The 12,353-nt window shown below is 41.6% G+C and overlaps 1 protein-coding gene across 3 annotated transcripts; it reads left to right on the forward strand.

Annotated features, from left to right (window-relative positions):
- Window positions 1–1,103: 1,103 nt before the first annotated feature.
- On the forward strand, window positions 1,104–10,336 carry pcolceb (procollagen C-endopeptidase enhancer b). 3 transcript variants are annotated; one of them, XM_072376662.1, is made up of 10 exons: window positions 1,104–1,238; window positions 2,250–2,358; window positions 4,984–5,242; window positions 5,501–5,625; window positions 7,064–7,200; window positions 7,292–7,503; window positions 7,576–8,085; window positions 8,196–8,276; window positions 8,415–8,585; window positions 9,963–10,336. In XM_072376662.1, exons 1-10 carry the CDS (start codon window positions 1,144–1,146, stop codon window positions 10,091–10,093), a joined length of 1,830 nt encoding a protein of 609 aa, XP_072232763.1. In that variant the 5' UTR covers window positions 1,104–1,143; the 3' UTR covers window positions 10,094–10,336. The 3 variants fall into 3 exon arrangements, with proteins under 3 accessions (XP_072232763.1, XP_072232762.1, XP_072232764.1); XM_072376661.1 differs by having other exon boundaries at window positions 7,292–8,085; XM_072376663.1 differs by lacking the exons at window positions 1,104–1,238; window positions 2,250–2,358 and adding an exon at window positions 3,121–3,165 and having other exon boundaries at window positions 7,292–8,085.
- The last annotated feature ends 2,017 nt before the right edge of the window (window positions 10,337–12,353 follow it).

The following is a 12,353-nucleotide window of genomic DNA, read 5'->3' on the forward strand; positions in this document are numbered from 1 at the left end:
GTTGTTGACTTATTTAGACACATTTCCAAGAGAAATGAGAATAACTTATTCTCGACTTTTTCTATGGTTGAGGTTTACAGACTCACTTCAGAGTGCTAGTTTGTCTGCTGAACTTTTCCTCTCAGCTCGGATTCATCCGTTAACACGCCTCAACGGTCTCGCGTTTCATTCAGATTCAACGTGATGACGTTTAAGCGTAACTAAAATACTTCACTTTGCTAACGTAGCGCCGGAAGAGGCGCCAACCAATCAGATCACTTGATTGATGAAGCCTCAGATCCCGTCAATAATTGTCGATACGATCCCAAACGAGTGGCTTCAAACTAAGTGTATGTGGCGAGAGTGAACGTGGAATAGTCACAGAAAATCGGTTTTCGTGCTGATCTGTACCTTTTCTGGCCATCAAGCAAGACTTTCAAAGATATGTATCAGCAAGCTGGTGAAGCCTGACTCATCAAGCAGTTATCCTGGTAAATTTTGATGCAATACGTTATTACCATGAACTGACAGACAAAACAACAGTCTTTGGTTATTATATTACAGTACTTAATGTGACTTTCCCACTTGGTTATTTGGTGTGTAGCGCCATCGCCCACACCCTTCAACATCCCGTTTTTTTCGTTTTTTCATGAAACACTGTGTTACTCTATGGAGTTATTACCAAGTAAATGTATTAAATTATATCCATCCCACTTGAGCTACATCTAAAATGTGCTTTCTACAATGTAATTCCAGTCCATAAAGTAGATGTTGGGATATTTCACAGGATAAAATTGACTTCTCATCACTTCAGTGTTTGTTGAGACGTTTTATTCTGGACACATCAGCAGAAACATACCTCTCATATGATATATTCCACAACTCCACCTGTTAATCAGCTTCACAGAGCTGAAACACAAAAAGTACCCTGTATGCTCCGCTCTGAGCTCTACTTACATCACCTTTAGCAACGAGGGGGTGAAGTTTTCCCTCGTCTTCTTCCCTCCATAACACACCACCTTCCCAGCCATTGTACCCCCCCCCCTTCCTCTCTCCCCTCCCTTTCCAATCCTCAACATCTCTCCACGCCTCTGCTCTGCTTCTCCCTCCTTCCTCCTGCTTCTTCTTCCTCTCCAGTCTTTCCTAATCTTGGAGGACAGCAGGATGGAGGACAGGGTGTGGACTGTATGTCTTCTCCTAATTTCTTTGACATTCGGACAGACTGATGCTCAGAGTCAGACTAACATCACTGACTTAAGGTAGGTGTATCAAAGAGTTTGTGTCTGATATACCCCCATCCAGTGAATCTGTTGTTTTTCCTGCTTGTGCACATGTGGCAAGGCTTTTTCATGCTTAAATCTGTGAGTTTTGCTGCATGATCACCAAAAGAAAAAGGTTCCAGTGTTAGAAAGATGTGGTTTTCCTCCCATAAACACTCGCAGACAGGCTGGCGGAGACGAAATGACAGCATGCTTTTACAGATGTAGTGATTAAACCGGGCAAATGTAGAGTAACTTTATGTGAAATAAATGATCAGACCCAGTTAATCTTACACATCGTGAACTCAGATGCCCAGTTATTGAGTTGTTTATTGAAGCTTCAGAGCGCACAGCCTTCCACACACAGGTTGTAAATTGAACATGAGAGACAAACAAATGCCTGTGGGCTGCTCAGCTCCAGAGGGTCTGAAGGGAGGGAGTCAACCGCTTGGGTACGTCAGCCAAAAGTGGCCTTACGGTACCGCAACAGACACCAAAGGCATGTCTGAAGAGCACGACACAATATAACAGAAGCTATAGCTACCTGGTGATGGCAGCAACAGTGTTCGTGGTGTAGAAGCCATGAAAAATCAGCTACAGATTTAAGTGGAAAGCGATCAGGTGATGAAGGAGCCGACATCTAAAAATCAACCAATATGTGCCCGGTGCTTTGATGTGTGTTTATCTTAGAGTGGAGGAGTGGGTGTGTGTAAAGTGTGCCTCCTTACAACTTTCTTGTGGTACAGTTAGAACGCAGCACATACACTGTATATTGACAGTCTTGCTGGCCTGGTTTGACCAATGAAGAAACACACCGCGAGGGTTAACTGGGAACCTGCCCCTCTGGCCTCGAAGAACAGAGGCCGCCACTGTGGTTTTCAGCATGTATGTAAACGTTTGTGCGTGCACTCTTGCAGGGTTTTGCATCAATACTCTTCAGTATTGCTGCAAAGTCAAGCTGCATTTCCTTGGCAACACGTCATGGCTGAAGTTTTTCCATCTCTCTTTCAGGCCAGTCTTCCCCTGCGGAGGCCACTTGGTCACAGACTCTACCATCGTGGCCAGTGAAGGGTTCCCCAGTTTCTACAAACCCAACAGCAAATGCATCTGGTACATCACTGTGAGTCATGGCACCAGTTGCAGCAACTCCGTTTCAAAACTCCTGAGAATTGTTTGATTTAATCTTTCAAAGGTTTTATGCCCTCTCTGTGTTTTCCTGTTTTTCTGGATTAAAACCTGCGATGGAAATGGATTTTTATGTCGAACATTTTCAAAATGATAGTCCAAATTGGTGAAGTTAGATAATAAAAAAAGTGGTGCATGCATCTGTATTCACACCTCCAAAGTGTAGGGTCTCCTTTTGCTGCAAATCTCTTAGGATACATCTATGAGCTTGGTACATCTGGAGGAATAAAACAGGTTTTCCCTCAAGAATTTCCCTGGATTTAACACCATCCATCATCCCATCAACTCTGATCAGTTTCCCAGTGATTCTCTTGTTGCTCAACAAGTTACATTTTAGTCTTATCTGACCAGAGGACCTTTTTCCACATGCCATTTGGCAAACTTTCCTGTAAGTAATGGCTTGTACGCTCTATGGCGTGTACAGCTTATATTGGTCCTATGGACAGACACACCAGCCTCCTCCATGGAGCTTTCCAGCTCCTTCTGGGTGCTTTTTGGTCTTTTTGTTGCTTCTCTGATTCATTTAATTTAGGGATGATGGATTCAATGATGCTCCATGGGATTTTTAAAGCTTCAAAGCTGATTTTACTCCTTAACTTAAGTTTGTTGGTCTTCATGATGTTGCTCACTCGCTGATGCCTCTTGATTAGTGGTGTTGGAGCCTTTCAGAACAGCCAGGATCATGTGACACTTAAACTGCGCACAGGTGGACCTGATTCAACTCCTTATATGACTTCTGAAGGTAATTTGTAGCACCAGGGCTTATTTAGGGGCTTCCTTACACCTGAATGTACCACTTTTAATTTAAATCCCCTGTTTAAACACATTTTTGTGAATATTTTTACATAATTTTTTTAAAAAAAAAGTCAATTTAAATGCCAGTTTGTAACCTATTGAAAAAGGAAAAATGCCAATTGGTGTGAACTGATAAATTTAGAGATCACAGAACTGCTAATTTAATGCAAGCAAATGAGTTTCGGGTCATAAGAGGAAAACACAGAATGCAATAATTTCCATTTAGTTTACACAGCTGGTGGAACATCTCACAACTAATTAGGTTCACTTTTCTGACTCACTGATAAACGCACCAGAGGCAGCGTGAGGTTTGGTGTTTTGTCCCTTTAACATGTGAACTGAGGAAGATTTGGGTCAAACCACCCACCTTCCTAATGGCAGACGTCGGCTCTGCATCCTGAGCTGCAGCTGCCCACTTCTTTACTTCTGAGTGTTTCAGTGGTAAAGATGGGGGTTAATTACTCTGTGAAAAACTGAAGGCATATAGATCTCTCAATCTATATAGATACATTTTATAAAATAATAATGATAAATGATATATTACGCCATCTATTCTAAATCAAATCATAAGACAGAGAATCTGCAATAAAACCAGAGTATGTAGCGAATGCATGGGCTCAGAAACACTTCTAAAATCTACTGTAATGAACACAGTTCAAAGCTCCCTCCATAAATGCAGGTTAAAACTGACTCTGTCATGAAGATGCCATCTCACAACTTAAGCTAATTTGTGACATGAGAACTGTTTTGTGGTGTAAATTACTATAAATTAGGCATTTTTAAAGATTAACGACAATCCTTTAATCTGTTAAAGACCATCCACCATTTTATCCGCTCACAGATTGAAAGCCAGTATCTGACGGTTTGTGGACGGATTAATGCACTTGGCATGTGTAACATGCATTGGCGCCGAACAATATAAAAGTAAACACATTTATGAGCAACATCTGCAACATCCAGATGACGTCTTCTTCTGGGAAGGTCTTGCTTATTTCAGCAACACAATGGCACAACACATTCTGCTCATATAAAAGCCTGGATTGATGAGTCCAGATGCTAAACTGACCTGCCTGCCGGTCAGATTTGTCACCCTCTGAAAACATCTGGAACATTTTGAAACAAACAAAGGAGACACTAAAGTGTTTAGCAGCTGAAACTGAATGCTAACCAAGAGGAGAAAACTCATTTTACTTTCAAAACTACAGCATCTGGTTACTTCAGTTCCCACACTGAGTTAAAAGAACTGATACAACTCATGCAGGTGTTAAACATCTGCCCCAAGAGGTTTTCAAACAAATTACTGACGACAAATTTAAAAGGAGCAAATATTTTATGCACAAATTAATAAAGTATGAAGTGCTTTCAATTGAATGTATAATTGACTTGATTTTCAGTTCCTTAGATTCAGTTTTTTATTTTTGTAACAACCAAAACACTCAATTCTCATTTCCTCAATCAATGCTGATAGTGACAATTTGATCTATTCCCACAGAACAAACGAGCCAGTGTTTGGTCACTGCTGCTCAGAGCAACTGAACAGTAATATATCTATTTGTAACCTTCATAATCTTGTAATAATTCAACCTTTTGACATGGATTCATCACACTCATTTTAGAAGAAAATGCAGAGTGTTGATACTGAATCACAACACCTGCTGTAATTTGTGTTCCTGTTAACTTTTCCTCCACCACAAAATAAATAAAACGTTGCTCCTCTTTGTTCCTGTAATTTAATTTCCAGACTTTTCTCTCTTCAACCCTGCAGGTCCCTGAGGGTCATGTGGTCATGCTGTCATTCCGCCTCTTTGACATGGAGGCTGACCCCACCTGTCGGTATGACTACTTGGACGTGTACAACGGTCACTCGCGCTTGGTGCAGAAACTGGGCCGTTTCTGTGGGACGTTCAGGCCGGGCGCCCTCATCTCCACCTCCAACACCATGATGTTGGAGATGGTGACGGACGACGCCACAGGAGGAAGAGGCTTTCTCGCTTCCTTTAACGCAGGGAAGCCACATATGGATGGTGTGGACAAGTAGTTAAACCATTATATCCGCTGTTCTGTCACATTTTTACCATCTACTGAAAATAATTCAGAGCTTTACAGTTCTGTGGGATGCAGAAACCACAGCATTATTTAAGACTAAACAAGACTACATCATTAATAATGAAGCCTAACATTTAGTCGATGCAAAGCCAGCAGCTCTGGACACTAATGTACTTTTATTTAAGCCTTGAATGAAGCAGCCACTGTTTGAATCTGTGCACTCTTTACTCCCACAGAGGACCAGTTCTGTGGAGGCCGGCTGACCAAATCTTTCGGCTCTGTCAGGACACCCAACTGGCCCAACTCCAATTACCCAGCAGGCATCAGCTGCTCCTGGCACATCTCAGTCGAGCCGAACAACGTAAGCCGATCATGCTGCACCTCACAGTCGTTTTTAGCAACACATTTTAAACCCACCAAGGTGTATAGAATACAAGCGTTTACTTTGATTTGTTAAATACAAATAAAGTGGAAATAAGTTTTTCTGACACAGTAGCCGAGCTCTTGTACTGCAGAACACGTCAGCCCTGTACACTGATTGGTCCACTGTCTGTTGGGCCTGAATATCAGCAGCCGCATGTCCAGTTAAAAAGATGGGATCAATGTTAGCTTTTGCTTTATCTCAACGAGTAAATTAGAGTGTAACATACAAAGTGTTTAGGTCACCGGCTAAAGTATCTGATGTTTGAACATCATACCACAGGCAGCCGTACAGCAGTCAAACCCAATAGGAATATGTCATTTAGTACTCACTTATAAACAAGTATCATGGATTGTGTACAGAGGTCAGAAGCGGGGAAGGTCAACTGACTCCGAAGCGTGAGACTCAGTATCAAAGTTTGACTTCCTTTGCTTTATTACTGTACCACACTGTTACAATCCCAGTATGCAGCTTGGTTATGGTTACACAATCAAAGTACTTAGTAAAGGCTAGTAGATCATAATGGTTAGGCATTGAAATCTGCAACAAAATCAACTGTATTGAGGGGTAAGCCCTGCACATCCAGAGGTCAATCCACAGGGTACCACTGCTGGCCATGCATGCATCTTTGCACTTTACGCCTTTTTAAGGTTCAAAATATACATTAAAGATGCTTAGGGGGGATTGTAGGAGCAATATGTAGATGTAAACGTGTCTGAAAATACAAAAAGTTCTACCATCTTGAGTTGTCTGCTGTGTTCTCTAAAGGAGTCTTTCAGCTCTGCACAGTTTAGAGACAATTATGTTAAATGGTTATAACCACAATCCAAAGGGTTGTCTATGAAACATGTGGTTAAAAAGCGAGTAACACTCAAGAAAACACCCCACTGTGAGGCTTGCAAACACACAGTGAGAGTCAGTGGTTAAGGGAAAAAAAAGCCTTGTTCAAATGTTTGTAAGGTATGCAGATAAGTCATAAAAATGTAAAATATTTACAGCTGCTGCAACATCAGTTTTTTCCTTGTACAGTATAGCTGGATGTGTAAAATGAGGTGTGCTGCGGTAGGGGCCCATCACAAGGAAGCGTCCAACCTTATGTACCTTATGTAATATGTACGTGAGGCGGAGTGTGACAGCAGCCTGGGGATGAAGTTCAAATGAAAGACTCCATTCAGTGCCTGCAGGCGTGCTCATGTGTGCAAAAAGATTGAACTTAAGGAAACGAGGAAGGAACCCAGGGCAAAAGAGGGATAAATGCCCCTCTGTATTTCAAAACTCCTCCACCGCCGCCTCGCTGTGTCTGTAGACAGAAATAAACATGTGCCAGCTTCATTCCCTGTCAAAAACCATGTATTTTGTGTTGCCGCCTCTTTTCTAGGTGATTGAAGTGAAGTTTGAGAAGCTGGATCTAGAGCCCGATTCCTACTGTCGTTATGACTATGTGGCATTGTTTAATGGAGGAGAGACGGACGATTCCAGGAGGATTGGGAAATTCTGTGGAGACAGACCACCAGGGTGAGATTACTGCAAAGAAATCAATTTTAAAAGAAGACAAATAAGTGATTCACAGCTGAGTCTCTTTAATTTTCCCCCTTTCTTTGTGTAGAACTGTAGTGACGAATGGCAACGAACTCCTTGTCCAGTTTGTGTCTGATCTCAGTGTGACTTCAGATGGATTTATGGCCCACTACTCCAGTGTGCCCCGTGGGTCCCGCACACCCACCGCCGGAGGTGACTTTATCTACGGGCCTCAGACCACCTCCACGTTACAGACACCAACCGTAACGCCAAGGAAACCCATCAAACCAACATCTAAACCTGCTCCTAAACCAACATCTAAACCTGCTCCTAAACCAACATCTAAACCTGCTCCTAAACCAACATCTAAACCTGCTCCTAAACCAACATCTAAACCTGCTCCTAAACCAACCTCCAAACCATCTTTTAAACCAAACACTAAAGTTAAAGTGAAACCAACCCCTAAACCTAGACCTGGTCTCCGGCCTAAACCTACCACCAAACCATCAGCGAGGACTCCTCTGGTAAAGAAACCTCCACTACGTAGACCCACTCCCAAGCCTGCAGTCAAACCCGCTTTGATACCCAAACCAGCAAAACCAACACCTAAGGTACAAGTGAGAAAACCAATAATTAAACCTGGACCTAAACCTACATTTAAAACTAAGGTAATTAAGCCAACAATCAAACCAAGCCTCAAAGCCAAGTCCACACGCAAACCTTCAGTGATCAAGCCCACCATGAAACCTCGAGTCAAACCAGTGAAACCAACCCCAAAGAGTAAAGTTAAACCAACAGCCAAACCTAAAATGAAACCTGCACCTTCACCCAAACCAGGACCAAGCAAGACAGTGACCAAAAAGCCTTCAGTCAGCAAGAAGCGTGAGTGGAGTTAAATGATTTTAAGATGTTCTCTTTGAGTGGGTGCACGTATTTTACAGCAAGTGCCCAATATTTATTTGTGTGTTTGTTGCTGTGTGCATTTCCTGCAGCTATACCGCTGAACCCGCTGTGTACACAACCCTGTAAGAGAACAGGAACTCTCCAGTCCAGCTTCTGCCCTCATGACTTTGGTGAGCTGCAGCTCAGGCTGCACCACATCCTCACAAAACTCACGTCCTAATACCCAAAACTTTTCCCAGTAAAACATGCATTTGTTATTTAATCTTCCCAATTTGACGATCATGACTCTGATGTTTTGTCTCCTTCAGTGGTGACAGGTAGGATTACATCTCTGACCGCTGGTCCAAGGGGCTCGGCGACCGTTGAGGTGTCCTTGATCAAGGTCTATAAGACAGAAGGCCTCAAAATCAACAAATCAGGACCCATCAAGACTGTCACGCTGGCCTCTACCTGCAAGAGATGCCCCAGCCTTATCAAAGGTATAACACAGTGCTCTGCATCCACCGTCTTTGTCTGGCTTTACATGCAAGACACATATTTCCATAAAGAGAATATTTTAAGTGCTAACTGGAAAGGCTAAATACCTAAAAGTTGTGCCGACTGCTTTGTTAGGTTCTTCTGCTTCACTTTCGGATCTTATTTGACTGAGAATGCTATGTTAATATAGCATTAAAACACTAATATGTTGATGTCCTTCCATGCATTTTCTATACCGGCTTAATCCAGCTCAGGGTCATGGGGGGCTGGAGCCTATCCCAGCTGTCACTGGGTGATAGGTACACCCTGGACAGGTCGCCAGTGGTGTGTTGAAGTGTCTGGTACAAATTGTTATATGATGGGCTTTACATAACAGATGATGGAACTAAGAACGATTAGAATTAACAGCCTGAGATTCACATGGTGCTTTAACTTTGGATCACCTTACATTAGGTTTTGTGGTAATGCCAAGAGAAATAACCTAAGCTAGGTAGGATGCCGAAACAGCAGTTTTCACTACAGAAACAGTCTCCATGGTCACCATGACGGAAAAAGATGAACAAAAAGAGCTTTACAAGGAGGTGTAACACATAACAACATTAGACAAAACACACAAACAGAACAAAAAAACGGCATTACAGGAGAAAAGATGGCAAAAGTTAAGAAGTTATGATCCGTTTGCTGCTTGTGATGAAATAAACTTTAAACATGCAATACAAGGCAAAGGGGTAATGCTATCTGTAAGAGTTACAGTAGAGATGCGTTATCGCTGAAACAGGAAACAGTGCTGACGATCAGAGCCCCGACGAAACATTCAATGCCTTTTATGAAAGGTTACATTTTCCTTTTGTTGTTGCTTTTTGTGTTCTATTCACTTGATTTTTGTTGCACTCTCTGAAGTGTTTTATTCTGTCCAGTCTTGTTATATTTCGCACCTCAGGGCAGCTGTTCTTGGCCCCTGAGTATCAGTGATATTTGGGCCTAATCTGGGCTGCAGACACAGGCACTGCCTTGTGTGGAAACCGGCCTGTGACTTTCTCCCTGTTAGGCGGCTGTCAAGTCAAGGCTATCCCAATCAAGTCAAGTGGCTGCATCTGTACTTGTGGCACCAGTGGCTCAGTTTCTGGGAAATCCTATGGAGGCCCGACACGGCCCAAATGTCACATGTTGGCTTTGACTTGAGTTATGGCAATCAATATGAGGGCCAGATGCGGCGCAAAGCCCCCGAGAAAACCAAGATTTGGGCTTTGTGTGATGAGTCTGTTGCAATTTCAGTGAATATTTGGTCCTCAGTTTCGCTCATCTGCTGCTGTGTTGTGTACGAAAGGTACACGGTATCTGACATATGATGACACGGTTTGTTTAAATCTCTTATCCAGGTCAAAACTACGTGCTGATGGGAAAAGTCGGCGCGCAGGGCAAAGGCCAGCTGAGCCCCTCCAGCTTCACCCTCCTCTATAAGCCCATTCACGCCAAAGCACTGGACGTCCTTTCCCGCAAATCGTGCTGATGTCTCAACTTATTCCACCAAAAAAAGATCGACAGCCCTGAAAAGAAATGCAACTTTACGGAGAGTGGAAATATTTTTAACAATATCCTGCAAGATTTTTTACATAAAAGAATATAGTTGTGAAAAGCTGCGTCTTTGTTAAGTATTCAACGTTTCATTTTGTATGTAAATTGTATTATATATTAAATCGTATCTCTGTGTTAAAAGGTGAATAATAATAAAACAGCTGTTGGGGAAATTTAAGCATCTCCTTATTTTGTAAAACACAAGATGATAAACAAGGCAAGAAAATGGTAAAAACACTTATAATCTTGAGGCCAGCAGCAGAGTTTCGATGCCTTTATATATCGTTGGATTCAGATAGAGCCGTCGAAGGAAACCGACCCAAAAGGCAGAAGAAACTAAGACTTTACTGATGTAACAAAAGGTGCTGCTGAGGCAGGAAAAGCAAGGCACTGAACTACAAAACTAACAACAGGTAGAGGTTTAAAAAAACAACTGGGCTTCTTATAACTGAGGCACTAATTACAAAATGAACAGCAGGTGAATGTAATCTGCTACAGAATCCAGGTGGGACAAAAGCACCCGTAAAACTAACTGAAGTGAACAAAAAAGATCAGGATCTACAATATAAAACCAGTAACAATGTCACATGACACTAAAACCCAGATGAGTAACTGGAAGGTGCTAAAAAAAAGACAACATTAGAACCAAAATAAAATAAATCAGCAGGAATCAGCCTGTACTGCTTGACAGCAGAGCTTGAATGTTGTGTTTTACGACTAATCATCACAATTCCCATGTTTCTGTGCTGGAAAGTAAAAGTTTCCATGTTGATTTGTTTTGAATTTTCTTCAACATGACTTAATGAGGTGAGGACAGGGTTAGATGAGCCACATCAGACTCTTTTTTTTCCTCTTTGAGTTGTTTTCCAGCTGATATTTGGCTTTTACAGAAACCGAGGTCCCTTCTTAATCTTCCATTTCCTCTTTGCTCTTGAGTTTAAACACGTTTTGGTTACTTATTTGCATTAAAGAGCCTCTTCTAACTATTTTGATGATATATTGTGTAAAGATGTGAAAAGTTAGCATTTTATATTTGTATTATATGTACGAGGTCAAAATAAAGGAGAAAACCAAACTGAAAGGATGAAAATGAGGGACAACCATGCTTTTCAACACATCCAGGGATCTTTTATCATCTAGCATCACTAGCCCAAGAGGTCAAGATCAAATGGTGTCAATAAATCAATAAATTAACAATGATTTTTGTTTTTTGGCTTTAACTAAATGAAGCTGAAGCTCCATATTTCCAACTCATAGAACAAACAAAGATCCTTAACAAATGAGGAGAATTTGAATGTGAACTGTAGACTTCTACACACAAAAGAAACTCAATAATATGAAATATCTCCCTAGAATTATGATTTTGTGTCTTAATATGTTGATGAGACAGTCTTTGTCACATTACAGCTCAAAGGAAACCAAAGCAAACGCTCACTTTAGAGCGAGGCTGACAAGAAAATGAAGGAAAGCAAACAGATGGCAGGACGGGGGGAATGATTTCAAACAGAGGATCAGAGGAAAACTGGTGGTTTAAGAAGTGCTGAAGAGGGATTAGGTGAGTGAAGACAGGTGTGCTGATTGTGAACGAGCAGCAGGTGAAACGAGCAGCAAGCCATCGGTTGAAATCTCATTTTAAAAGAAAAGGAAAACAATCAAATATGAGATCAAAACAAATTCCAGCTTGGTACAGGTGTACTTTGAACTAGTTTTCTGACATGGTTTCAGAAGAACTTTATCATCATCAGAACACGACAGATGCTGAATGCATGAAAAAGCTCCAAAAGTCCAACACTGTATTTGTCTTTTCAACAAATCCAGTAATTCAACCTGTCTGCAAACTCTGGTGCAAAAAAGACACATCGAGGCTCTGCATTTTTTAATTAAACCAGTATTCTCCCATCTGCTCTAAATACTCAATACTGACTCAAATCTATGGCTGATAACACCCAAAAAAGCTGTTTTAACTATCAGTGATATTTTAAAGCCCATTTAGGTGTTTGAAGATCAGGATCAAACAAACCCGAGATGCAGAAAATCAACTTGTGGCTTTGTGTTGAAAGGCCGACGCACGCTTTAAAGTCAACACATGTGGCCAACGTGACTGCAAGTAAGTCATCAAAGGGCAGAAGCATCAGCCGTTTCAGTAAAAACCCTTGATGTAACACTGCAGTTAAAAGCAAAATACCCACGCAAAC

This window comes from Leuresthes tenuis, unplaced genomic scaffold (assembly GCF_036924035.1).
Source record: "Leuresthes tenuis unplaced genomic scaffold, fLeuTen1.0.hap1 SCAF_22, whole genome shotgun sequence".
Classification (NCBI taxonomy): Eukaryota; Metazoa; Chordata; class Actinopteri; order Atheriniformes; family Atherinopsidae; genus Leuresthes; species Leuresthes tenuis.

What these genes read in the sequence shown, in the direction of transcription:
- pcolceb (XM_072376661.1), top strand. Translation starts at nt 1,144, where the DNA reads ATGGAGGACAGGGTGTGGACTGTATGTCTTCTCCTAATTTCTTTGACA. An exon ending in AATGCATCTGGTACATCACT is followed by an intron (nt 2,359 to 4,983) that starts GTGAGTCATGGC and finishes TCAACCCTGCAG; the next exon opens with GTCCCTGAGGGTCATGTGGT. An exon ending in TCTCAGTCGAGCCGAACAAC is followed by an intron (nt 5,626 to 7,063) that starts GTAAGCCGATCA and finishes CCTCTTTTCTAG; the next exon opens with GTGATTGAAGTGAAGTTTGA.